We start from the raw sequence: 27610 nt of genomic DNA on the forward strand, positions 1-27610 counted from the left end.
CCCCCACCACCCCCAAGGGAGGTGGGGGCAGGGTAGGACTGCAGTTGAGGTAGGAGGAGAGGAGGGGGCTGTGTGGCTCACTTTCTCTGACTGGGGCCCCCAGGACCCCCCCTTAATGGCATCAGGAGTGCCCACTGGGTTGGGTGCTGTGTTTTCTGAGTGTGACACCCGTCGGCCAACAGAGGACAGCAAATACATTTTTTATGATCCTGGGAGGCTCATTCCAGTCACGTTTACTTGAAAAAGAGGCTGGGCAGTCGAAGGGGACAAGTCATGTCTCAGTTATGTGGATCCTCTTTGGGCAAGAGGGGACACTTGTGGGATGATGTGGGGTTCTGGAAAAGGGATGCGGGGTGGGGGGGCCAGATTTCAGGAAGGGGGCGGGCTGTAGGGGGTTCCCCCTTACTGTTGGAACCTCATGTACTTTATGGAGGGGGAGGAGCTTATGTGGGGAACGGGTGTCAGCACAAGAGGCCAGATCTTTGCCAGGTGGAGAGGGCACCCTCATGCCCCACCCCCCAATTTCCAGCCTATCTCCCAGAGCCTGGGACCATGAAAGCAGCAACAGAGGGACTTTGGAATGGGGAAGGGGAAGCACAACTTTATGTTTTGGCCTGAAGGTGGGTTGGTATTTTGGGGAGTTCTTGGGAACAGAGCATGTCCATCCAATTTCAGACCCGGGGCTTCTGAGGGACTCCAGTCATCCCAGAGGAGGTTAGGGGCCGCCAAGGGGTGAGCGGCCAGGTGTGGAAGCCAGACTTGGTGCAGCTCCAACTTCTACTGTTTGTTCATAGCGGGTAGGGAGGAGTGAGAAAAATCGGAGGAAGGGCTAAAAGCGGCTGGCACTGTCACTGAGTGTTCCGAAAGTGGGGGGGGGCGGATCTGGGGGCGAGTCGGAATCTTAAGTAGATGCGTCCCCATTCAGACACCCCCGGCTGAGGGATCCCTGGAGCGCATGTGGAGGAATCCTGTCCGCCCCCCAGGAGGGAGGCCCAGCCTAGGCTCCCTCCTCCGGGCCACCGGGGTATTGGAAGTGGGGAATCTCCCCTCTTCCCCGTCCCCGCCCCCCCCCCCGAGTTTGGAGAACCCCAGGCTCTGCCCCCATAGGTCGAGGCTGACGTCGCCGCCGTATTTCTAGGAATGCCCCTATCCGCTGACTATATTTGGCGAGGGTTTCTAGGAAGCCCCCCCGCCCCGCCCGGCCCCGCCGCAGCCCCCGCCCCGGGCAGGCGGGCGCGCTCGGCTTCTAGGCTCTCACCCTCTCTCCCCGGCCGGGGAGGAGCCGCCCCGCCGCTTGGGCCGCCGCTGCCGCCTCCCCAGCGCGGCCAACCCCGGGCCGGCCCAGCCCCCGCCCCGGGCCGGCCATAGGGCGTGGGGGGGTGGGGAGCGGGGGAGGGTGGGGGCCGGGCCGGGGGCGCGGCTTTGTGGCGGCAGCGGACCGTGGAGGCCGGGTGCAGCCCCGTCGGCTCCGCGCTCTCGGCAGAAAAGGCTTTTATATGCCCCCTGCCCATCACTTGGATCTGATCTGGGTAAGGGGAGGATTTTTTTCTGGAAGTACCCCCCCACCCACGGTGAAGGATTTGAGGCTGGGCTCCAATCGAGGAGGAGGCTGCAGGGCCCGCGGGGCGCCCCCCACCCCACGCACGCCTCCCGGGAGCCCTGGAAGGCGCAGCCCCGGGGGGGCCCCTGCACCCCCGGAGGAGGCAGCGGCGGTGAGTCTCCCCCTTTTTCCTGCACGGCACCCCTCCCCCGGGCCCGGGGGCCGCGGCAGGTGGGTGTCCAGGCCCCCGGGACAGAAGGGGGTGCGGGGTGGCTGCCTGGGGGCTGGGTGGCGACACGAGCCGGGAGGGAGGTGGCGGCGGGGGGGAAACGCGCGGCTCTCCTGGGACCCGGCGCTAGACGCTTGCCTGGGAGTGAAGCCGCCGCCGCTGCCGCCCCCCGAGGCAGCGGGGCTGGGCTCCCTCCCCCCCCCACCCCTCCCTGGCTCCCGAGAGGGGCGTGTTAGGCGTGGAGGTGGGATGGGGGCGAGGCAGCCCCCCACCTCCCTAATGCCGGGGCTTGGAAATTAACGAGGCGGGTTGAAAGCCTACCACCCCGCCCCCACCCCGGAAAGCCGGTTCGGGAAACTGACTCGCTGCGTGACCCCGATATCAGTGCCGCGCGGAGAGCAGGCCGCCCTGCTCGCGCGTCCGCGCCCGCCGCACCTCGTCGTCACTCCACGTGCGCCCGGGGCCGCGCTGGCACGGGCAGGGGGGCCAGCGCCAGCCTCCGGGGGCCGGGCCCTGGGGACGTCCGGAAAAGCCGGGAGCATAGTCCCCAGAGAGTTACCACCTCCCCGAAGTAAAGTTGGCTGCCCCCTCCCTCCGAGGAGTAGGCGGCCATAGCACGTTGGCTGTAGCTTTCGCTGGACAGGAGTTAAAAAAAAAAAACAAAAAAAAAAAACTAGGTTCCGGGGTGCGGATCGGGGTGTCAGGGCCCGAGACCACACCAAGTTGCTCTGGCAAAAGTTAGGAGAAAAAAAGGAAAAGGCATTTTTGATTTGGGGCTGGGGGGGAGCGGCGTTTCTGGTTTCTCCTGCTTCCAAGCCCCACCGTGGGGAGCGTTGGAATGTGCCGCTCAGATCCTCTGAGGACACATCCATATTTATAATTTATTTTTAGGAGAAGTTGTGAAAAAGGGAGGGGGTTTAAAATGGGAGAAAAGGTGTGTGTATCGGGGTGGCCTTTCCAGAACCCAGAGGCTAATTGAGCTATTAAGATGGAAATCACTTCCTCCAGTCTGGGCAAGCTGCAAATTTGACTTTCATAAGACAATTAAGGGCACAAATAACTAAACTTTAGCTGGATTTGGGAAGGGGTGGGGGTGGGGCACTGCAGGAGGGCCCCCCCCCCCAGGCACTCCTTTTGCGCTCCCCTAAGGGCCATTTTGGACGCTCAGCGTCTTCCCTGGGACGATGTCAGGCCCAGCTATGGGTCTGGGGGCAAGGGAGGGAAAAGATACCCCCATGGGGCAGGCAAATACGCCCTCCGTCCCCACCATGCAACCCTGGCTTTTGGATGAGATGAACTGTCATCCCATCATTCCTGTAGGAAAACGCAGTAATGATTCCTTTAATTATCCAGGATTCTCCAAAATCCTGCCTCAAAGGCAGCCTGCCCCAGTGCTGTGAGCTGAGAAGGGGGACACCCTTCTGGAGAAAGGAGGTTTTGGAGGCTGTGGTCCCAGAATCGGGGTTTTGAGGGCGAGATGAGTTTATGTTTTATCCAACTGGCCCACAAAGTCCCGCTTTTGGGGTCATTATAAACGGCGAGGGATTCAGGCCCCAGCAGTCCCTGGAGGGAGGGGGCAGAGAGCTAGCTGCACTCCGAAGGTCGGTCGGAGGAAAGGGGGGAGGTTTGCTTCTTTTGGTAAAACTGAAAAGCCGTCTGGGGGATAGTCTTATATATGTGTGTGTATGTGTTCTCAGTCTGTTGAAGCTGCTGTTTTCAAGGACCTTTCTTTGGGAGGCCAAGAAGGTATGAGAAGGCAAAAGTACTCCCCCACCCCACCCCACCCTCAGTGGTTTAGTGAGATGTTTTAAACAGGATTTTAAGGGAATGAGTGACACATGGGTTGTGTCAAACCATTTGACACCCTCAAAAATCAAACATCACTGACATCGTGAATTGCAGTTACATTAGATTTGCTTGCTTGCTCCCACGTGGAATCGCAGTATTTCTTTGCAATTCTTTGCTACGCTGATCTTAGTCATTTTATAAGAAACGCTGGATAATCTGTTGTCAGGGAATTCTCTAAGGCAAGGGTGGTGGGGGTACAAATGCCCCTCCCATTAACCTTATTAAGTTCTGTTAATTTACCACACACACACACACACACCCCCACACACACCCCTACCCTCCACTTGTAAACTATATAGAGATCCACATACCTTAAGTTTATTTATTTGCAAACCTGGATTTCAATCAAGTGTTCACGGCAGGGCATAGAGAAAAGTGAGCTGTACCTGAAAAACTCTGGAACACCAAGTCCCTTATAGAAGATTCGTGTTGAATAGACATGGCACATAGACACACTGGTGACATTCGCGTTCCCGGGGCCTTGGCAAAAAACAGTTCTTTACTTTTCAGAGTTCTTTTCCTTTGTTATGGGACACGATGAAACAGCACAATTTTCAGGAGTCCACAATCCCAGCGTGGCTGGGCGATGGGAAATTGTCACGTTGTGAATTGCTGAATCGTCACCCCCATCATAGCGCCAGAGAGCTGACTGTCAGGTCCTATTTGCTTTGCTAAATAAGGACATCTCACCAAATTAGCCTCTAATGATACTTCTACAAATAGGGTGTTTTACGTGAATTAACGAGACTGGAACACCAAATGTCGCACCAAGATACTGAGCTATCTATAATCGTGGCGATGAAGCAGCATGTTAAAATTGCTGAATTGTCAAGTGTGGAAAATAAGAATTTAGTGCTGAATGAACCGGGGGCTGCTTTAATTCGAGCATTCGAAACAGCACAGCCCCTGCTTACACTCGGCCCTCTGCAAGGGTGCATGTAATTATGAATACATTTCGCAAACTCCCCCTGCCCGAGTCTGGAAACAGGCAGACTAGTATGGTGAAGAGATTGTAAGTCAGTACTTTGCAGTGAGAAGTGGTCACTAATTCAGCAAAGAATCACAGCTTCTTTTCATATTCTGACCACTGCTCTCCCCCACCCCCCACCCCGACCCTGACCAATAAGAAAAAAAAAAAGCTCAGCTGTGGAACTGCTAAATACATTTTGGCTTTTCTCCTTTTGCCCCACTGTGTGAAATTTCACGAAGCAGTTGCTACTCTTCCCTCCAAGGAAGTGTGGATGGATTTCGAAAGAAAAAAAAAAAAGCAAATTTGAATGTCGGTCTTAGCAATACACAAGCCATAGCCGACTCTCACAGGGAAAAAAAATGTTTCAACAGAAAGAATATGGAATAGCTGGGGGGGTAAAATATTTAGCAGAGGGGCTGCAATGAAACTCCTACTTCCTTAAAAATAAAACATGCGTTTCTGAACCAAACCAATGAAAGTTGGAAAAGTCCCTAAGGGAGCACTCCCTCTATTTCTTGCTTCCCAGCCTCCCACCCACTTATATTAAGAGCAGAAAGAAGATTCTTGCCAGATAAACTTACAACTACCTTATAGAAGAGCAGCTCAGCCTCTTGTAATTGTGATATTGTAAATATGGCTATTTTAGTCATGAGGATAGAAATGGGTCTGATGAAAGTGAAGGCAGACTTGGTCCTTAGAACCACTTGCCAGAAAGAGCACACCCAAACAAAATAATCCATTTTCTTTCTTGCCCAGCATCCCAAACTTGGGAAAATGTAAAGTCCTTTTTGCTTCTCACATTTGGAACAAGGTAAAAGTAAACGCTGAAGAGAAACACTGTCGTGAAATTGATATAAAACGATCACAGACTTTAGGCCTAGTAGCCATGCAGACTTTTCAGGCAAAAGGGTACATGTTGAAGAGAGTTTGGAAGGAGGGGACTTCGGGGTCCCTGTCACCCCAAGTCCCCCACGCCTCCTCGGGGTCTCTTTCCAAAGCACCCAGTCCTCAGAGGCTGCTTTCCCAGCGTCCTCCATTGTAGGGTGGGGGGGGGGGCGTGTGCAGATATTTACAAAGCTTTCAAGTTACCGATTTTACATCATCTTCCTTATATAAAACATTCAAGTTGAAGGAACCACAAAGCAAACTCCTTTCTCAGTGTCTCCGGAAAGGCTGCACCACTAGCATGTAAGGGAAGCACACCTAGAAAATGAAAACTGATGTTGGTGTCCCAAGAAAGCCATTGTCAAAAGGGACTGGGAAGAGGGAGGCAGATGTGGCCTTTGCTAGAGGATTTGGCCCAGGCCGGGAAAGGAGCCGTAAGGTAGCTGTGCAGGGTGGTGTGAAAGTTTTCTGAGAGACGTGCAGAAAACCAGGCTGTCTTGTTGGAATCATGCGTGAGATCGGTGCCCGGGTCTGTTGGCATCTCTGCCCAAAACAGCCTGGACCGCTGCCAGCCTAGGCCTGAACGTGGCCTTGGAGCCACCACCAGAGCCCAAACAAGCCCCAGACAGGTGCTGGGGCTGGGGGTTGGGGTCTCTCCTCCTGGGGCCCTCGGGGCCCGCAGCATTTCTTGGCTAAAAGCAGGGAGCGGGGTTGGAGGGGGTGTTAGGCTCCCGAGAGCAGCCTCCCCAGAGACTCTTGACTGTCCCGGTTACCACGTGGCCTCCGGTGAGGGCAGAACCCAACTTTGCCAAGACCAGGCTAGCAGGTTCCAGAGCAGAGCTGTGCTTTTGCAGCCCCGCTGAAGCTCTCTCTGCCCTCCAGCAACAGGGCTGCGATCCTGCCGTTTGGGGTGGGCCGAGGGGGTGTGGCACGGGGCCAGCCACAGAGCGGGGACACATCTAAGCTACCGTGCAATCTACCCCCTGCAGGGGGGTGTGTGTGTGTGTGTGTGGTGTATGTGGTGCGTGGTGTGTGTGTGATGTGTGGTATGTGGTATGGTGGCACGGGGCCAGCCACAGAGCGGGGACACATCTAAGCTACCGTGCAATCTACCCCCTGCAGGTGTGTGTGTGTGTGTGTGTGTGTGTGTGTGTGTGTGTGTGTGTGTGTGTGTTTTCGCCTGCCTTCTCCAGCCAGCAGCCTCCCATCCACCTGGGGAGCTGAGTCCTCTTCTTTCAATCAGGGTGCAAGGAAAACCCGGGCCAGGGGGGCAGGGCTGCAGCCTGGAAGTGGGGAGAAGGCTTTGGCAGGCCATCAGATGGCCTGGAGGGAAGGCCAGGGAGGTGGATGAGGGGACCTACATCTAAGCCACCCTGGGGGCCGGCAGAGAGAGAACCATTTGGCCATTCCAGAATAAAACATGCAGGAAAGAAGCCTGCTCAGCCTTGGCACCGGGACGCATCCTCTGGGGGAAGTTGCACCCAGCCCAGAGTCAGCCAAGCCCACGGGCCTCCCGTTTGGCCTCAGTAACTGGACTCCAGGCCACCAAAAGGCCCCATGGGTTCCTGATTGTATCTTTGAGTGGCATTAAAAGGTCCAGACCAGGCACTCGTAGGCCAGGCCATATTTAGCCCCAGGTTCACCCGGAGAATATTTTAGGTGCTGCTTGAAAGGCGAGATCTAGGCCCGGTTGCCGGCTGTCACATGGCAAGTGTAGAATCGCCCCCTCGCAGGTCTGGCTGAGGTGGCCGGGTGCTCACCGCCACAGATGCCCGGAGTCCCTGCCAGAGCTCCGGGGCCACGCGACAGGTGCCGAGGAGCCAGCGAGCGCCCAGGTCGCGGGTTCTGTGTTGGGAAGGCTTTTTGCCCCATTTTTCACTCCGATGGTGATAAGGCCGCTTCCATTCACAGAACTCACAGAGGCTGTTTTCAGCCCCTCTCTTCCGCGATGGCCCAGTGTGATATGCCAGCTTGCTGAGTGAGCAGCCTCCTCCTCGGGTGTCAGCAGCGGTAGAGGTGTTAACCCTTTCAAGGCGGGCGGGGTGGGGGTGCCGGCTGGCTTGGGGGAGGGCCTTGTCTCTAAAGACCTTGAAGGCCACAAGCCCTGGGGAGCCCCTGCCCTTGACTCCTTAATCCTCAGTCGTTAGTGGCTGGACCTGAGAGTCGGCACCCTGGACCTTAGCTGTGATTTTCCCCCTTTGGCCCCATCAGTGATAACCGCCAGTCTCCCCGACCCAAGCTCTCGCCCTTCACTTGTTCATACAGCCCTGGAAACAGCTGCTTGCTTTCCAGATATTTTCATCCGGGTTTCCAAGTTGATAACTTTCCCACATTCCAGAGGAAGGAGGGATTGAAGGATCTGTGATTCACTTGGGTTATTAACGAGGGTTTGGAATAATCATTCGGGGTCTTGGGGAGATGGCACTGGCTCTTGGGAGTCACCTGGCCTTAGGGACTAATCCTCATCACCTGCTCTGGGATTCCAGATCCTGATTTTCTGGGCACAGAGGAGGCGCATCTATATTGAAGCCACTGTGTGGAGACACATTTAGCCAATTATCAGCCTTTCGGGAGCCTGGGTGGAGCCACTGCCTGTGCACCAGGAAAGCGTCGGCTTGTTTAAAGTTTGCTCTAACTTTGTACATTTTTTCCTTTTTAGTTTTGGCTCTTGGAGTTCCGAGAGCCACCACTTCCTGCCCAGCTGGTTCATTACCGCAGGGAAAATGAGGGACTTTTGGGGGCAGATGTGTTTCCATTCCGCTATCATAATGCCCCTAAAAATCCTTATTGCTCTTGCAGTATTCCTCGGGGGTCCCTGGGCCAGCTGTGGCAGCTGAGTTTCTCCAGCAACTAAAAGAAGAGCCAAAGATGTTCCCCCAAACCTTCCCTTCTGGTCCCTGGTAGAGCTCCCCTCAACAGTGCTCAGAACTGGTGATCACCATGGAAAATAAAAAGATGCCATCCGCAGACACCAGTTCCTAAACATGCTTTTTGCCCTCCAGCGGCCGAATGTTGGAGATCAGCCTTGGGAAACAGGGCAGCTGAGGCTGCTGTCAGCGTTTGCTCTGGGGGTTCATGGCGGGGGAGGTGGGGAAAGTGGGGAAGAAACAAGTGTTACCTGTTTGACAAGGCGATTCACATTCAGCCTGGGCCTTCCAGCAGAGCCTCTGGGATCCTCACCTTGGCAGGGGCTCTGGACAGTCCTGATTGGCTCACCAGCTCCCTGAGTCAGACCACTTCCCCACTCTCTGCCTCGGTTTCCTTCTCTGGCAAGGGAGGGGCAACACCCCATGCTCTGTTCTGAAAGGGTTCTCACCTGTACCTAGAGCGTTATCATGAGTTCAAGTGATAGTCAAGCTCAGAAGGTGCTTTGAAAGTGGTGATGCCAAAGCATGAAACATGGAAGCTGTTAGTGCTGATACTTAACTAATACACGCTTCATATGCTAAAACAGCTTGGACAGGAGCAGAGACTACAGCCAAGCAGTAAGCACAGGTTTCTAGAATCATGGAATCAGGCAGCCCCAGCCCTGCGACTCTTTCGCAGTGTGACCCCCAGGCAAGTGACTCAACCTCTCTGGGCCTCCATTTCCTCACGTAGGAAACCTATGTTTTGGAATAGAAGTTTCCCAAGTCTGATATGCACATGATTTTAAGTGGTATCTGGCTAGAGACGTAAATTATTCTAACAGGTATTTCTTTGTACAGCACATTTCTACTTATGGCAAGCAGTTGGCTTTCAGTTTAGGGTAGGGGTAGAAGGGCTCTTTTTTACATGAATTTATGTAAGATAAAGAGGGTGAGTTGCTTGAAAGAAAAATATTAAGCAAAGGAGAGTACGGGTGGCCTGAGGATGGGGCAGAACTCAAGATGATACTTTCTAAAGTTTCAAAGTCTTTTTTTTTTTTTTTTTTCCTTTTTGGCCGCGTGGCATGGCTTTTGGGATCTTAGTTCCCCGGCCAGGGGTTGAACCCAGCCCTCGGCATTGAGACGCAGAGTCCTAACCACTGGACCGCCAGGGAATCCCCCATAGTCCACCTCTTAAGAATTCTTGTTTGTCTTAGGGATTTTCTGCACCCGTGGAGTTGGTGTGGGGAGGGGTAGGTTAAGTTTCAAAGTTTTTTTTTTTTTTTTTTCCTTTTTGGCCGCGTGGCATGGCTTTTGGGATCTTAGTTCCCCGGCCAGGGATTGAACCCAGCCCTCGGCATTGAGACGCAGAGTCCTAACCACTGGACCACCAGGGAATCCCCCATAGTCCACCTCTTAAGAATTCTTGTTTGTCTTAGGGATTTTCTGCACCCGTGGAGTTGGTGTGGGGAGGGGTAGGTTGCCAATTCCAATCTGCAGGGGGCTCGACCTGTGACAACCTGGGGGTCACGTGTCTTCTCCCCCACCCCAACTCCTGCCCTGCTCGCCAACACCAGTGAGACCCCTTGGATCTCTGCCCCTATGCCCACCCATAGCTCTGATTTGTCTTTTATTTTAAGATCCTGCTGCCCCAGCACCCTCCTTCCTGGCCGAGGCACCTCTCTGAGCCTCAGTTTTCTCAGTGAAATGGGGAGAATACTTAACCCCCGTCTCAGAGCAATGTGAAGATCAGGGCTTAATGGGACTCAACTGAGCTGCTATGATGGTTCACAAACAGGGCACGGCTCAGAAGGCAGTGGGCACCGGAGGCCCTGGGATGGGCAGGGGCACAGCGGCACCCTTGGCCTGGAGGGTATTCCTTGGACAGGCCATCCGGTGCCAGGCCTGGGCATCAGCTCCCCACCCACCCCCTGGGATGGGGAAACAGCAAGCACCGGGTCCCAGCCAGCAGGGGCGGGCTCTGGTTTCACTTTCTGCTGTGTCATGGGGCGGGGGGTGGCATCAGGGCCCAGCTGGCCAGCTGGGGCAGGCACCGAGAGGCTGGCAGACAGCTGTGGCCCAGCTGCCAGAGCACAACCCGTGCCCTCGCCCTGCTGCCTGCCAGGATGGGGGTTGGGCCCTAGGGCACCCCTTAAATGCCTCTCACCCCCTTGTCTTGCACAGTGAGAGGACCCCAAGTGAGAAAAGCCAGGAGGGGATGAAATGGTTCCTCTAGCCACGAGATTGCCCCCAAACAAGTTCTTAAGGCCGCAGTCTTGAGGTTCTGGGAACTGCCGCTGTTGATTCTGGATCAGAGCGCTCTGGCTGGATGCCTGCTTCCCACCTGCCTTTACTGGTGCATGTCTATTGAGGGCCTACTGTGTGCTCAGCACAGTGCCAGGTGCCAGAGGTACAGCAGGAAGCAAGACAGTGCCTGCCCTCATGGGGCTCCAAGTTGAGTCGCAGGGGACAGACAAAAGAGCAAGTAGAGAGAAAAAGGGACTTCCCTGGTGGCACAGTGGTAAGAATCCACCTGCCAATGCAGGGGACAGGGGTTCAATCCCTGGTCTGGGAAGATCCCACGTGCCGCAGGGCAACTGAGCCTGTGTGCCACAACTACAGAGCCTGTGCACCCAGAGCCCGTGCTCCGCAACGAGAGAAGCCACCGCAATGAGAAGCCTGTGCACCGCAACGAAGAGTAGCCCCCGCTCACCTCAACTAGAGAAAGCCCACTTGCAGCAACAAAGACCCAATGCAGCCAAAAAATAAATAAATAATTTTTTTAAAAAGAGAGAAAGAATCCCATCTAATGGGGACAATTCCACATTGTACTCTTTGTGCTAGCATCTCAGAGAAGGTACGTGCATACATGCGTGTGTATGCAAGTGTGCGTGTCAGGGATGTCTCGACTCCTGGGACACGCAGTCGGTTGAGAGCACAGACCCAGGGACCAGATGTCCCATGTTTGAATCTGATTTTTCCACTGACTGGTGTGAGATCACAGGCAAGTTCCCCCTCCTTTTTGGGCCTCAATTTCCCCATCTCTACATGATAGGGTTGTAATGAGGATGAAATGAACATCCGTAAAGAACTTAAGACAGTGTCTGGCATCAACCGTCTGCTGTCTAAGTCTTAGCTATTATCTAAGAATCATAAATGTGTGCTCTTCTCATAGGATGAAATGCAGCCGTCACTGCAGGCTGAGAACACCAGTGATATTGCTGAGCCTGCCCTCCCTGCTCAGCGCTGTACCTGCCTCATCTCACTTACTAGCCACAACCAGACCTCACACTGGCCTTAGCACCTCTTTGTTCACATGAGGAAATGGAGGCTCAGACAGGTGAAGAGATGTGTCCAATGGTACCCAGCTGGAAAGCAGTTTGACCCCAGGTGCAGGGCCAGCTTCACAGTGTGGGCCCTGCATAGTTCAGTGCTCTGCTGTTGTCATCCTGAAATTTTGAATAATTTTCGAACAAGGTGCCCACGTTTTCATTTAGCAAATTACAGAGCCAGTCCTGCCCAGATCTGACTTACTCCAAAGCTGGCACTCTTAACTCCTACCATCCATCTATCATACAGCTGGCCCAGAGTGGTTTTCCAATTCATTGGTACAGTATTTAGTGTGGGACTGAAATCCTGGGGAGAATACAGGACTTATTATGGGGCCAAATTGCCCAGATGCCTATTTGATTGTCGCCCCCATCAGAAGGAAGGGGGGCAGTTGCCAAGGGCAGGGGGTGAATCATTCATTGCTATATCCCTAGGGCCTGGCATGTATTAGCTGCTCAGTAAATCACTGTGAAACAAAGCGAATGAATGGGAGGCTGCCGTATCTCCGGAACTAAACCCAATTTAAATAACACCATCCCGGATATCAGGTCATCAATGGTGGCTACCCTCAGCTGGCTTCTGGACAATCCCCTTAAGGGTGTGGAGACAGGTCTCTTCCCTCCCCTGGCTGCAAACCCAGGCCGCAAACCTGCATGTCAATACCTTATAGCAGATTACTGTTTAAACAGGTTCTGGTGGGGACCTCAGAGGCAACACAAGTGTTTAAAGACATGCAGGCCTGGATTCCTGAGCACCTGTTATTGGGGAAGATGCCGAGCTCAGCCAAAAGAGGACCTGAGTTCTGGGCAGGTTCAAGTCCCAGCTGAGGATCACGGGGTACAGTTTCCTGGACTGCTAAATGAGAGAGTTTGGATTTGGGGGTTAAGGGTCCTCTTTTCCTCTGAAATTAGAGTTTTTCTACACTCTCACAGTTCCAAATTTGCCCCCCCAAAAAACTTAACTTAGCTTTACTAAGAAGCAAAGAATTCTCTCAAGAGCCTTTAAGATATTTATAACAATAAGAAACGTGTTTTTGGCCAACTGTTTTCACAGGCTCGATCTCCATCACTTCACATAATTACCATACGAAGTAGGAGTTACTGCCCTTATTTTCTAAATAACATCGTAACCACAACATATATTGAGTGTTTTATATGAAGTAAGCACTTTACACGTATGAAGTCATTTTCATTGCACAAGCAACTTATAAGGGAGGCACTGTTACTGCCTCTGGTTTCCTGATGAGGAAACAAGCTTAAAGAGAGGAACTGACTTGTCCGAGGTCACACACCCAGCATGTGATGAGCTGGAGTTCAAGCCTGGATCTTCCATGTCGGGTCAGCAAACCTTTTCTGGAAAGGGCCAGATACTAAATATTTTTAGACTTTGCAGACCATACAGTCCCTGTCACAGCTACTCCACTCTGCTGTTGTAACAAGAAGCCAACCAGAGACATTAAGTAAACGAATGGATGTGGCTGTGTGTTCCAATAAAACTTTATCTACAAAATCAGGAAGTGGGCTGATTTTGGCCCACAGGCTATAGTTTGCCCACCCTGTTCCAGACCCCAAAACCTGCAAGAACCTGGCCCTGGCAACGATCTTCCTCACCCTCTCTCCCCACCTGTGAGGTGACTGAGTTACGTTTCAGAACAGAGACCAGTGGGGCTTGGGAGAAGCTGAGTTGGCCCCTCTTTTCCTTGGGATTATGAAGCTCTTGGAATTTACAACTACTAGGACTTGTTAGTGACTGCCATGCTAGATCACCACGGGACTTTAAAATCGTAATTTTAATAGCTGTCAAGTGAGTAACTTTTTTATGCCATAAGTTTATTTACAAACATATCTAGGATGCTGAGTTCAAGTGTTTGATCCTTTCTTCAAAGAGACTGCACACTTAAAATGTTCTTCGTATCTGTCTCGTGGATTACTTTTTAAGCAGTTGGTGTCTTTCTATATAGAAAGGTGCAGCAAATCCAGACCCAAAGTACAAAGTCACCATAGCTAGTAACCACCACTTGTTTTCCACTGAAAATGGTAAATTCTTCCCTGGACCCTCCGCACAGTGGCTCCTACGGACCACAGAGGTTGTGAACCTCCGGATGCTTTGTCCCAACATAGCGCTGTTGGAAGCCCTGCGAAAAGCGCAGAAACCGAACGCAGAAGAAATGGAGGCAGCACACCTCGTGCTCCTTTCCTCACGACCTTGTTCCCCTGTGTGCAAGGACCAAAAGGGAAGTGAGTAACTTTTAAAGAGCAAAGCGTTTAGGAAAATACCTCTATGGGGCACTTTGGCTGTGGAAGGAACTTCTCTTTGGGGAAGGCACTTCTCTGTAGTTGGTGGGAATGGCAATAGAGTGAAAAATGTCTTAAGGCAGAAGAAGGTAACGGGAAGGGGTGATGGAAAGTTGTGTGTGTGTGTTTGTGTGTGTGTGTGCACACGCACACACATGCAGAGAGAGGGTGGAGGAGAGAGAGATTTCCCAAAGGCAGGAGGCTGGAGCCTAAGGATTCCTGGCAGGAGAAGGGGGTCAGGGGGGAGGACATGACTTTCTCCCCCAACAGTTTTATTGAGATATTCATTTACCATGTAATTCACCCATTTCAAGGGCACAGCTCAATGGCTTTGAGTATATTCACAGAGTTGTGCGACCATCATCACAATCAATTTTAAAACAGTTCTATCCCCTCAGAAAGAAACCCCCATACCCTTTAACAGTCACCCCCCCACCCCAATCTTCCAGTCCCTCCCCCAGTCCCCACCCCTAAACAATCACTAATCTACTTTCTGTCTCTGTAGATTTGCCCGTTCTGCATATTTCCTACCAATGGAATCATACAGTATGTGATCCTTTGTTACTGGCTTCTTTCACTCAGCATTTGTGTCCTCAAGCTTCATCCATGCTGGGCTTTCCTGACGGCACAGTGGTTAAGAATCTGCCTGACAATGCAGGGGACATGGGTTTGAGCCCTGGTACTGGAAGATCCCACGCGCTGCGGAGCAACTAAGCCTGTCACCACAGCTACTGAGCTTGCGCTCTAGAGCCAGCGAGCCACAACTACTGAGCCCACGCATCACAACTACTGAAGCTCACGTGCCTAGAGCCCGTGATCCGCAACAAGAGAAGCCACCGCAAGGAAGAGTAGCCCCCGCTCGCCACAACTAGAGAAAGCCCATGCTCAGCAACAAAGACCCAATGCAGCCAAAAATAAATAAATTAAAAAAAATTTTTTATAAAGGTTCATCCATGCTGTAGCCCATATCAGAACTTCATTCCTTTTCATGACAAATAATATCCATATTTTATTTATCCAGTTGTCAGTTGATAGACATTTGGCAGTTATGCATAATTCAGCTATGAATATTCATGTGTTTTTGTGTGGACGTATGTTTTCATTTCTTTGGAGTAATATATCTAGAGTAGCATGGCTGGGTCATATGGCAACTCCATTTTAACATTTTGAGGACCTGCCGGAGGCACATCATATAGTGCCTTTTTCAACTTTGTATTATGGAAGTTTCCTACCATACTGAAAATGAGAAAGCACCCTGTACCCATCATCCAGGTTCAACAACGATCAACCTTTTGCCAGTCTTGTTTCACCTGCCTTCCCTCCTCCACCATTGTTTCCCACTGAGTAGTTTGAAGCCAGTTCATACACTGCACTTTATGCCGTTAACTTGGCTGAGAGGTCAACGTTTCCTTTCATCCCAAACCTTCAGGCCAAGTCTCCTATACCCGTATCCTTGTGTGGATGGAATTTGGGGACAGTGGAGGAATTGGGGCATAGTCTAGAGTGAGTCAGCGTGGGGTGGGAAAGGAATGCTCCTGAGTGAAGCAAGTCTAGCTACAGGATTTGCAAGATGAAAATGTGGAGCCCTTTGTTCAGAAATTACTAAGAAGTTCAAGATAACAACAGTAAAACATCAAACTTAACATAGACCCTGTACAACAGCACAAGTCATGTGCCCATGAGGCCAGCAAAAGGGCGCCCAAGCAGAACTGAGAACTGATTCATTGGCTGCAGGAATTTTGAGCTTTGGGTGCCTAGGAGAGACACAAGCATCCCTCACCCCCAATCTCTGGAAAGGAGAGTTGGGTCTCTCATGGCACGTGGGACAGCATTTAAGTCCGTTCCATTGGAATCTCCAAAAATAAGATGACCCCAGCTGACATGTGGGTTATAAGTACTTTAAAAAAATAGCCATGTGTCTTAAGCCTTCTTCCCTAAGAAACTGTGGCGGTTTTATTTGGCCACACCATTTTGTCCTGGACTCTGAGTGTACCGTGATATCACAGCAAATGACAGGGCTGCAGGACAGAGGCCTGCTGGCGAGCAAACAATCCAGAGCAGCAGCAGGGATACCCATTAGAGGCAGGTGGCCGTGGCAGACACTGGCAACCGTCATGGCACCCAGTCCCTCCCAGCTCAGACAGAGCTCCATTATCCTTCTCAAAGGATAGCCTCCACCAAGCAAATGAACCTTATTTCTCGTGCTTATCTAGACTCTCAACCCAAGAATTCACCTAGAGGTTCAGAGCCTGCAGTTTGTGTTGGGATGACACTGCAAGGATGTGCTTATACTAACGGAACCTTGTCATGAAGGGGAACGCAACACGCCTGAGAAGGAGGGAGAGAGTGGAAGAGAGGGACTCACTGAAGAGAGCAGGTAAGGACCTTGCAGCACCTCCTGTTCTCTGTGGCATGTTCAATGAATGAGTGAACCTTCATTCATTCGTTCAATTATTTGAGGACTTATACATAAGACACTGAGTACCGGGCATAAGCAATATAGTCAACAAGACAGACACAGTTCCTACCCTTAGGGGCAGGAGATGCAATCCTAAACCAAAGAGGAAGAAAACATTCTACATTTGATTAAAATAATATAACAACGGCAAAAAAACACAACAGGTCTGAGTAAATTCGGCTGGCAGCTTTGGGGTTTATAGACAGTGGATCTTAAAGCAAAGCCCAACTCAGGATTTTGGCAATTCTCAGCAGAGTGAGTGTGGAAGCAGCACAGCCAGGAGAAGCCTCCAGAGGAGGTAGATGGCTCAGGGTTTTATTTTTGGTTTTTCACCTGCCAGCACTTTCTCCCCCCACTTCTGTTAACAGACACGATGCCCAGTGGGAATATAGCCAAAGATGGCCGCTTACAGCACCCAATCCTCAGCTATAGTAATTGGTCCAGACACAGACATGTGACTCAAATACGACCAATCACAGCAGCCCACTTCTGAGCTGGGCTGCAGTGATTGGTCCAGGTGTGGTCATGTGACCCAAGCAGGGCCAATCCAGGATTACCCTAACTAGAGCTGGTGAGAAGGCTGCTTTTCCCACCCCCTCTCCAGCATCCAGAGCTATCTGTGACCACAGAGACTGAGGCCAGTATGGAGGAAGGGAGAAATGAGGATTGGGATGGGGGTATGGGGAGGAGAGAGAGACTGGCGCCGCGTTCTGTCCCTGGATCCAAGAGCAACTCAGCCTCTTTCGTTCTTCATCATAGCTACCTGAGTAATGAATCTCCCATCTTCCTCAATCAGATCAACTCTGGTTTCTGTATGGTCCAAAGCATCCCAATTCAGGACTTGGGAACTGTTTTTCCCTCTTCATGGACTGTGTGAATCTAAAAGGGGTAGGTTATCCTCAGAGCTCATTCTCCCCTAGGTTTGCCTGCTGTACTTGGGAATGAGAGATTCCCCAGACATCTCCATGCTCCCCCGCTCCAATTAATTTACCACTGAATCCGAGCTAAACACTTATTCTTGGACTTCAACTCCTGCCCTCTTCCTGCTTGCTCGCTTCTCCCCGACCTCATTCCCAAAATGCACCCACCTCCCCTCTCCACCAAGGATGGAGCCTGCAGCTTGCTGTGGCCTCTGCTCCAATGCCCACCACATTATATTTGCAATGATTTACTTATGACTGTTACCCCCCATGACCTTGAGCTTGGGGACCCGCGTCTCACTCATCTTTGCTCCCCCAGCAGCTGGCACACAGCAGGTGGGCAGCAAATGCGGGAGGGAGGGAGGGAGGGAAAGGAGGAGGAGGGGAGAAAGGGTCACTCCTTCCTACTGAGTCTGGTCAACAGATGGATCACTCAGAGGGTCAAGTTCTATACTTGTTTCCTCCGCCAGATACTCTTCCTTCAGGTGGACACACAGCTTGTGCTCCCAACCCCCTCAGGCCTCTACTTCAGTGTCACCTGGGAACTGCATTCTCCCAGTCCCTTTCTTGACCCCTGCCCCTCTTCCATGCTTTCTTGTTCTCTTTCTTGTTCCCTTCCACCACCATCAGTCTTTCTCCATGTCCTATTTATTTTATCTCCTCTCTCTCTCCCACTCTCTCTCACTGAAATGTCAGCTCCAGGTGGGCAGCCATCTTTGACTTGTTCCCTGCTGTATCCTCAGCACCTAGTAGATGCTCAATAAATATCTGTGGAATGAATGAATTCACCGAAAACCACGGTCTTGCCAAATTTCTTTCTCCCTATGCACTTCATGTGTTTTACAGGTGTCAGGTGATGTATTAGTTTCCTAGGGCAGCCATAACAAATTACTACAAACCGAGTGGCTTAAAACAATAGAAATTTATTATTTCAAAGTTCTGGAGGCTAGAAGTCCAAACTCTGGCAGGGCTATACTCCTCCCAGTTGCTCCAGAGGAAAATCCATGCCTTGCCTCTTCCAGCTTCTGGTGGCTCCAGTGTTCCTTGACATGTGGCTGCATCACTCTAATCTCTGCTTCCATCTTCCTACGTTCTTCTCTCTGTCTGTCTCTGCTTCTCGCATACAAGGATGCATGTAACTGCATTTAGTGCCCATCCGAATAATCCAGGGTAAACTCCACCTCTCAAGACCCTTAACTTAATCACATCTTTTTCCATATAAGGAAACCTGTGAAGGTTCTGGGAGAGAAGTGGACATAGCTTTTCTCTCTCTGGGGGTCACCATTCAGTCCAGTGTATGATTGGCATAAAGACCAGAAAGGCAAAGATTCCCACCACTACTCCATTGGCCTGACACATATGTAATGAAAAAGAGTATTATTGTTGTATTACATTGCCCTGGTCAGAGAAAATAGGGGAAATAAAGGAGCCCCTTTGCATTTTTTTCTCTAACTCCATTTTCACTTTTTAAATGTAACCACTGTATGCAGTCTGCATAATCTTCATAAATTTTCTAACCATATTCGAGAGCATATACTTTTTTGGCTCCTAACATTAAGAAAACTGGAGGGCAAAGTGAGAGAGTGGCATGGACACATACACTACCAAACGTAGGGTGGATAGCTAGTGGGAAGCAGCCGCATAGCACAGGGAGGTCAGCTCGGTGCTTTGTGACCACCTAGAGGGGTGGGATAGGGAGGGTGGGAGGGAGGGAGACGCAAGAGGGAGGAGATATGGGGATATATGTATATGTATAACTGATTCATTTTGTTGTAAAGCAGAAACTAACACACCATTGTAAAGCAATTATACTCCAATAAAGATGTTAAAAAAAAAAAAAAGAAAATTGGAGGGGTTGGGCGTTATAATATATCCTGAAGACATGACAGCCCTCTGACCCACCACAATCTTTCTAATGACTTCTAGCAATGCACCATACTTAACCTGTCCCCCACTGGCCAGCACTTCAGTTAACTCCAGGATTTTGCCGTTGTAACATATATACTCTCTGGCCTGTGTCCCAGTATCCTCATCAGATACATTCCTAGAAGTGGAATTTCTAGGTCAGAGGATATGTGCATTTTTAAATTTCTACAGCTATTGCCCAGTGCCCTTCACCAAGGTGGCATCATTCACACACCCATCTACAATGCACAAGTGAGGGTGTCTGTTTCCAACACCCTTGCCCACCTTGGCAAGGATGCAGCATGTCAGGAGGAAGCAAATCTCAAACTCAGGTAAGTGGACTTTCCATGTGGACCTGGGTGAGGGTGGACACGGCCTCCAAGGTTGTCCCTGTGACTTTCTGAGGTGCTAAGCCATTCACAGTTCTCGTTTGGGTTTTATAAACAAAGGCAGAGTTTGGGGAGGTGGGCCAGAACCGTGTAGCAGATGCATTGTGCAACTCAGTATTTATTTCTTTAGGGCGGTCAGAACTTAAATATGGTCAAAACATATTCTCCTTTTAATTTACACAAACAAATATGTTCCCGGGCTGACACCTCCAGTGCCAAGTTTCTAGGGGAAATGAAATTCTACTGTGAGAGGATAAACCACTAGAGAGAAGATGAGGGTGGAAAAGTCGCCACCGTTTGCTTTGCACATCCGAACTGGGCTGCTGAGAGGTGTTTCAGAACTGGGCTCTTGCCTCTTGGTCTCTTTCTCTGTTTGCTGCAGATAAACTTGCCAGTAATTTCAGCGTATGAAACATGGAATGTGTCGAGGCCAGAGGATGGAAAACACTCCGGTTTTGATAAAAGGAGGTCTGCTCGGCTTGGAATCCTCCATCCTGCTAGTCAGCAGACGCAAAGATTTATCCAGAAAGGGGCTGATGAATTGAGAAAACAGAAATGAGGCCAATGTGAGTTGCCTTTCGAGAGCTGTGCTAATATAAAACCAAGCAACTTGAATTTGTTCCAAGAGAGGATTAAAGCAACATGTTATTTTGAGTGATTGCTTAATTTATTGAGCTGTGGCTAGATCTGTAATGAAATACAGCCCTTGCAACTGATAACCTCCTGCTGTAATTGAACTTCTACAATTAAGGAATATTTTCTGAGAGTTTTTCTGGAACAGCTCAGAATTTTTAGTCTCTGTGGTGGGGTGCTTTTGAACACTCATTTTCCAGGCAAGCTTTTTTTTTTTTTCTTTAAGGAGTGACAGGCTGATGTTAATAAGGAAAATAAGCAGCATTTTATTGAATGTCTTATGTGCACCAGGCACTTAATATACATTATCTCTAATCCTGACAACAGCCCAAGGAAGTCACTCTTATTTGTCCTTATTTTACAGAGATGTTAAGTAATTTTGCAGAGTGGCACTGTCCCAGATGGTAGCTACTAGCCACTTGTGGCTATTTCTGTGTAAGTTAGTTAAAATTTTTTAAATCTAAAAATTCACTTCCTAGGTTGCACTAATAACCACATGGGGCTAGTGGCTACCACACTGGACGGTGCAGATATAGAGCATTTTGATTACTGCAGAAGGCTCTACTGCTCAGTGCCATTCCAGATGTTTCACAGGTAGAAACTGGCAGTGCTAGGTTTCAATCCCAAGCTAATGGGCTTTGAAGGCAGCATCTGCCATACCCCTCATTTCCTTCTCTTCCTTTGGCTGAGAAGCAAGGACTAGAGTAGTGGTTCTAAACCCTGGCTGCATATTAAAATTACCTGGACTGCTTTACAAAACAATAGCGATGTTAGGGTCCCAGGCCCAGAGATTCTGACTTAATTGTGATTGAGAGGGGTTTTTATAATTCCCCATGTGACTCAAGTGTGCAGCCAGGATTAAGAGCAGTTAGATGAGAGGATCCACACACAGGATGGTGGAAGGAGCTGGTTCGTCTGCCATGAGAATGTGGTCCCTTGTGGATCCTGACATGGGCTTCTCTCAGAGCTACTTCTAAGCCTCCTCATCAGAGACCTCAGGTTCATTTCTGAGGGAAAGACTTAAGTGCTTTCTCATATGCTTCCTGCTCGGTGGGAGACACAATGGGGAGCTCTGCTTTTAGAAACAGGCTTTGTCACACTCATGGAAGAAAGGAGATGCGGATGTAAGATCACAGAGATGAAGTGAAAAACCTGGAGTCCGCAGTTTGAATGGGAAGCATCAGTATTTTGCCTTACAAAATAAAGCACGTGTTTCCTACCCCTGTCCACTGAAAAGGTTAGAGATAATGGGCAATTCACTAACAGTGAGCATTCCCAGCACCCATGTTGTGGTCTCTAAACACCACTTCCAACTAGAAGTGCTCTCTGCAGGTTCTGTGGAGATAGGGCTGATTTGAGGTCTGAGGCGGGAAATATGCAAGATGAGCCTGGAACACCTTATCATCCAAGTAGCTCAGAAGCTGTTATGGGGACATATCAAAAAGGAAGCAGGAAGACAACGTGAAGAGGCTCCCACTGGCCAAAGATGGGACATTTTGAACATCAATAAGAATAATAACTGCAATGGATGGAAATGTGTTATGTATGTCCAAATCTGTAAGTTCACAATGATACTTAGAAAAACATAAACTCATTTGTCATCTTTGGAGGATGTTGGGACCAACTTTTTCTTTTTTCTTTCCTTTTGGCCACACAGCATGGCTTGCAGGATCTCAGTTCCTAGACCAGGGATTGAACCCGGGCCATGGCAGTGAAAGCCCGGAATCCTAACCACTAGGCCACCGGGGAACTCCCGGGGATGAACTTCTGATTTTGAAAACTGTCAAATACAGGGGAAAGAGTAAAGCATTTATCCTTTCTGGTATGAACCATACTTTACAGTAACCAAATGGCTGATCAGGGGAAGTTTCTTTATAGACATATTCCAGCTAACAAAGACAGAAGGATAGAATTAGTAAGCCACCATTTTCAACCTCTAATGGATCTAGACAGTGATCATCAATGGCTACTAACATCATGAAGAGGGACAGCCACACATTATGTGCCTTCAAACAGAAATACAGAACAGCCACTAGGAAGTAGTCATACAAACACAAAAAAACAAACATGAATCTAAGTGAACTTCTAGATCTAACTACTGACTTACAAGAAACAGAGTGGGGAGAGGAACACGTATAACACCAGCACGGGGATGCAGTAAGCAAAATCCAGACCGGAACACTCTACAGAACAACCAACCCAGTTTCCTCAACAAATAAATGCAAGAGAAGAAAGAGGGAGGGAGGGAGAACCCACAGATTAAGAAAGGCGTATCAACCAGTCACAATGTATGAACCTTATATGAATCCTGATGTTAACTGTAAAGAAAACAGTTATGAGACAACCAGAAAATTCTGAACACTGGATATTTGCTGATATTAAAGCATTACTGTTAGTTTTAGGAGGTGTGATGGTGGTAAAAAAAAAATCCTTTTTTTTTTGGAGTCATAAATGAAAATATTTGCAGAAGAAATGGTTGATGTCTGGAATTTGCTTAGTATCTGAGTATCTGGGATGAGGGAGGAGGGAAAGGGGTATAGGTAGAACAAGGTTGGCTGAGAGTTGGTGATTATTGAAGCTGGGTGATGGATAGCTGGGGTTTATGGTACCATGTACTCTACTCTTGTGTGCACTTGTGTATTGGTTTGACCTGCCCATCACTGCTGACATCTCTGGGCAAGCCTGGGTAGCAGGTTTGAGATACATCTCAGTGCATGCATGTGTGCACACCCTCTCCTGTCTCCATGGCAACCAGTGAGGTGAGAAAGCAGCATCCAAAAGGTTCCTGTCCACATGAGGATCCGGCCAGGCTGCTGGTGTTGTGCTCGGCCCACCGTGGCTGCTCCCTTCGGAGAATTCCTAGTCAGATCTTCACAGTCCCACCCACCCCCACCAGATCTGCCTCCTTGCACCCCTTTGCTGTCACTTGTGCTCTCCCTACGCACCCCCTGAGGAAGTAGAGACCAATTAGTGGAGAGACAGGACCCTGAATCAGATCCAAGTTCAATTTTTGATTTCTCCACTTAATGGCAGGACCTTTAACCTCCCTGAGTCTCAATTTTCTCACCTGTAAAATGGGCATGATGTGACCTCAACGAACTCAACAAATCTTTATTATGGGGGGGACAGTGGCAAAAAGGACCTAGTCTCCACCTTATGGAACTAGACACCCGGAGGTAAAAGGCAATCTTAAGAGTGTGTACTGTGATAAAGTACATGTTTAAAAAAATTTTTTTTGAAAACTGGCAGTCACTACTTATGAAAGATCATAACTCTAAATCACACTTTTCATTAACCAGGATATCCACACTTTCCAACTACTGACTATCTGCTCTGCCAGACCTACAGAATATTTTCACTTAACTGAGTGCTCATATTTCCATGAAGTAAGTACTATTATCACTACGATTTTATGGAGGAGGAAACTAGGCATTAGAGGTGAGATAACTTGCCCACGGCTGCACCGTGGGTGCATGGCGCTGTCTTCTTTGCTCGGCCCTCTGCATTGATTAAGCTCTGAAATGCAGCAGCAGGGCTGGGAAACCAGAACTACCAGGAGGCCAAAAGCTCTCCAGGTCAAACCCCATTTTGCAAATGAGGAAGCAGTGGCCCCGAGAAGCCAAGTAACTTGTTCCAAGACACAAGCTGAATTGGCTGCTTAACCTGTGTCCAGGCTGCTTGGGGAGAAGGTACAGGGAAGCCCCACGTGGTAAGGGAGGCTTATTTCCCCAGTTCATCCTGTCCCAGGGTGGGGTGACCAGTCATCCTGGGGTTTCCCAGGACTGGGAACTTTAGGTGCTTAAATCAGGGAAGTCCTGGGCCAACTGGGATGAGTTGATCACGCTGTCTCACAGCGAGGCATCTAAATGGATGTTTTCTAGGACGTGAGAACCGGCACCAAGTCCCCACAGAAGTACTGGGGTTTCATGCCTTATATAATTAACTGATTATTAATATCTAGGCCCCCCCTGCCCCAGCTAGACTCTCCACCCACGGGGGCAGGGACCAGTATGTGATATTCACTTCTGTTTTACAGCCCCTGACTCAACGGTGACCCATGAATGACGCTCAATAAACAGTGATCGAATGGACCAACCAACACTATCATCACCTCTGACTGGGCCTCCATCTGAAATTGCAGAAACCCTCTATAGCTGCCGTGGCCTCCAGTTCCCATTTCAGACAGGCTGGTATCCATGATGTCACATGACAGAAGATGATTCCAGAGAAACACTGGCCAAAAGGCTCCTGGAGGGAGCTATGGCAGACAAGACTGGGTGTGGTTTTTCTTTAATTATTGTACCTGTTTTGTCTGTTCTTTCTTGGCTCTGTTCACATCCCCATCCCAGCACCAGTGCAGGAGAACAAAACAAAAACAAAACATTATCGCAGAGTTTGAGACAAGATGGCTGGCTGGTTCCCTCTCTGCTTGTAATTAATGCCAAAAATGTTCATGACTTGCCTTGGCCACAAAGGTAATAATAAAATCAGGCGGTCTGATCATTTGGCTACTAACTTCCTTCTTCGTTGTTTTTTTTTTTCCTCCCAGTTTCCTTAAATTAATTCCAGAGTTCCTCCAGATTTCTCGTTGCTAAGCTATAAAATTCCAATTTCTCAGCGCCCATGCTGATTGGCAGGGAGGCTCCGGGCAGTTCCAATCAGAAGCAGGTTGCTGAAAGGAACATCTACATCGTAGCTTGCCCCGGGGTATTGGAATTTTCTCCCTGATGTTATGAACCATCAAAGTCTTTGTCTAACTGTGCAAAACCCGTTCTCTTGATCTTGTCTGCCTCTCTCTGGAGTGCAGGCTGTTGGGGGGATGCCAGAGGTCCTGGAATTTCCCGCTGGTCCTGGAGGAATAGGGAGTCCCTGGGTCTCCAGGTTGGGGTCAGCGACAGAAATGCCCACGGCCTGTCCATGGTTGACCAAAGATGACAGCATGGTGCCCTGCCATGGGCTGGGACATGCCTCAATCCTCCCCTGACTGACCTCTCGTGTGCCATCTCTTAAGCTTGGTGAAAGGCTGAAGGGGGTTGAGGAAAAGTAGGTGCCATTGGATGTGGGGTTGTTGCGGAGAGGCTGCATTTGTAAAGGACTTTAAAACATGTAGACGGTAAAGGCACCGTGGAGGGCCATTCTGATGTTTCACCTCCAGAATCCTGATGCAAGCAGCCACCGTGAACTGAGCTCCTACTTTGCCCCAGAAACTTTATTTTTATTTTTTAAACCACGTTATTGAGGTATGATTGACATACAAAAAGCTATCTATATTTAATGTATACAACTTGTTGAGTTTGGAGATAACTATACACCGTGAGACATGGAGAACAGACTGGTGGTTGCTAAGGGAGAGGGGGTTGGGGGAGGGATGGAGTGGAAGATTGGGGTCAGCAGATGTGAGCTTTTATATATAGAATGGACAGACAACAAGGTCCTGCAGTATAGCACAGGGAACTATATTCAATATCCTGTGATAAACCATAATGGAAAATATTTTAAAACGAATGTATACATATGTATAACTGAATCACTTTGCGGTACAGCAGTAATGAACACAACATTGTCAATCAACTATAGTTCAATTAAAAATAAAAATAAAAAATAAGTATACACCTGTGAAACTACCATCACAATCTATGCCATAAATATATCCATCACTTCCAAAAATTTCCTCCCACCTTCTTTACTATTATTTTTTCTTGTGATAGGAGCATTTAACATAAGATCTACCCTCTTGGTAAAATTTTAAGTGTACAATACAGTGTTAACTATCATGATCGTGCTGTACATTAGATCTCCAGAACTTAGTCACCTTGCAGACCTGAAGCTTTGTACCCCTTGACCGATATCTCCCCATTTCCCCCTCCTCCCACCCCCTGGAAATCCCCATCCTATTCTCTGGTTCTCCGAGTTTGACTATTTTAGATTTCTCCTATAAGTGGTATCATGGAGTGTTTGTCCTGTGTCTGGCTTATTTCACTTAAGCTAATGTTCTCAAGGTCCATCCATGTGTTCACATAGTTCAGAATTTCCTTCTTTTTAAGGCTGAATATGCCATTGCATGTACCACATTTTCTTTCTCCATTCATCTGTCAATGGACATTTAAGTTGACTCCATGTCTTGGCTATTGTGCTAGAAACTTTACACACACATCTCCTCCCATCCTGAAACTCCCACCGGACAGACAGAGAACATGATGGACGTCTGCTGGTTTTCCTTGCACAGCTTTATTTTTCACCGACAGGGGAGTCATGCCACAGGGGAAATCATGTGACCCAAGCCTGGCCACAGTGATTGGCTCTGGGATGGGCACATAACCAAGTTGGGCCAATCAGAATCATTCTTGTGCCTTTTTTTTTTTTTTTTTTGCCAGAACTATAGGAAAAGAGCCCCAACTCTTGCCACTGGATTTGCTGAGCTAGTGACCACTGTGAACACACGTGGAAGGTGCCTGAGGGAGATAAGGAGCCCCTGTGACAATGCTTGAGTTCTGCATGCAGCTCTGGGGATCTCAGATCTAGTTCTTGGATTTTAGTTAAAGGAACAGTAAATTATTTGTCTGTTTAAGCCAATTTGCCTTGTGTGTCTGTTGCTTCTAACTGACAAGAGTGAATAATACTGACACATAGTTTTCTCCTCATGGTGCCTGGCTCTGGGTTGGGCAATGTGCATGTATTCCCACATAGGGTCCTTATAATCACCTGGTGAGGTATTCTGTTTTGCAGATAGAAAAACCAAGGCTCAGAGGAGTGAGGGAGGCTGGTGCAGACAATACTGCCAGTATGTGCTCAGGGATTCAAACCTGGTCTAATGGATGTCTTGGTGGCTTATCAAATTCAACTGGTCCAAAGCTGAATTTGATAGCCTCCCCTCAAGGCTGATTTCCCCCAGGGCCCCCCCACCTCAGGGATAGCACCTCCTTCTGTCTGGTGAGGCTAGCCGGAAACCAGGTGTCATCCCTGACCCCTCCCAGCCTCACCCAAGCCTCACTAAGTCCTGTCCATCGACCTGCTCGGCAGCCCTGGAAGCAAACAGTTTACTCCTTTCCCCGTTCACCTCTCCACCCCTACCCAAGCTGTCCTCATTTCTCAAAACCTCGGCCTTTTAGAGCCGCCTCCCATATGGTTCACCTATATACACTCCTACGTACACTCTTGCCCCCTCCTCCAATATGGCTCCCCTTGGCATCCAGAGGAATTGGCTCAAAATGCCAATCTGGTCATAAAGCGTTGCTGGGAGAGCCTGCGTTTATTGATCTGATGGCACACATTTGCCTCTGGGGACATTTTGAGAATCATGCAACCCCTTGGTCCAACCTGGCTTTCAGGAACAAAGTCAGCAAGGCCGAGAGCTGGGGAGGAC

At 49.5% G+C, this 27610-nt stretch overlaps 1 protein-coding gene and 1 long non-coding RNA gene across 8 annotated transcripts; one reads left to right on the plus strand and one right to left on the minus strand.

The window, feature by feature from the left end:
* The first annotated feature begins 1413 nt into the window (after nucleotides 1-1413).
* On the plus strand, nucleotides 1414-26987 carry LOC102973165 (uncharacterized). 7 transcript variants are annotated; one of them, XR_003682881.2, is made up of 8 exons: nucleotides 1414-1712; nucleotides 14448-14488; nucleotides 16156-16319; nucleotides 19418-19557; nucleotides 19997-20180; nucleotides 21580-21804; nucleotides 23547-23633; nucleotides 24284-26987. It is a non-coding gene; the product is annotated as an uncharacterized lncRNA (long non-coding RNA). The 7 variants fall into 7 exon arrangements; XR_003682877.2 differs by lacking the exons at nucleotides 14448-14488; nucleotides 21580-21804 and adding an exon at nucleotides 3467-3515; XR_003682876.2 differs by lacking the exon at nucleotides 21580-21804.
* Nucleotides 11665-13884, minus strand: LOC112064834 (cytochrome c oxidase subunit 7C, mitochondrial-like). Its single transcript, XM_055090126.1, has one exon. It carries the CDS (start codon nucleotides 13764-13766, stop codon nucleotides 13575-13577), a length of 192 nt encoding a protein of 63 aa, XP_054946101.1. The 5' UTR covers nucleotides 13767-13884; the 3' UTR covers nucleotides 11665-13574.
* Nucleotides 26988-27610: the final 623 nt, after the last annotated feature.

The sequence above is a fragment of the Physeter macrocephalus genome, chromosome 14 (genome assembly GCF_002837175.3).
Source record: "Physeter macrocephalus isolate SW-GA chromosome 14, ASM283717v5, whole genome shotgun sequence".
NCBI classification, from domain to species: domain Eukaryota; kingdom Metazoa; phylum Chordata; class Mammalia; order Artiodactyla; family Physeteridae; genus Physeter; species Physeter macrocephalus.

Bases quoted from the DNA above. Each gene is read 5' to 3' on its own strand.
- LOC112064834 (XM_055090126.1), bottom strand. From the start codon at position 13,766: ATGTTGGGACAAAGCATCCGGAGGTTCACAACCTCTGTGGTCCGTAGG.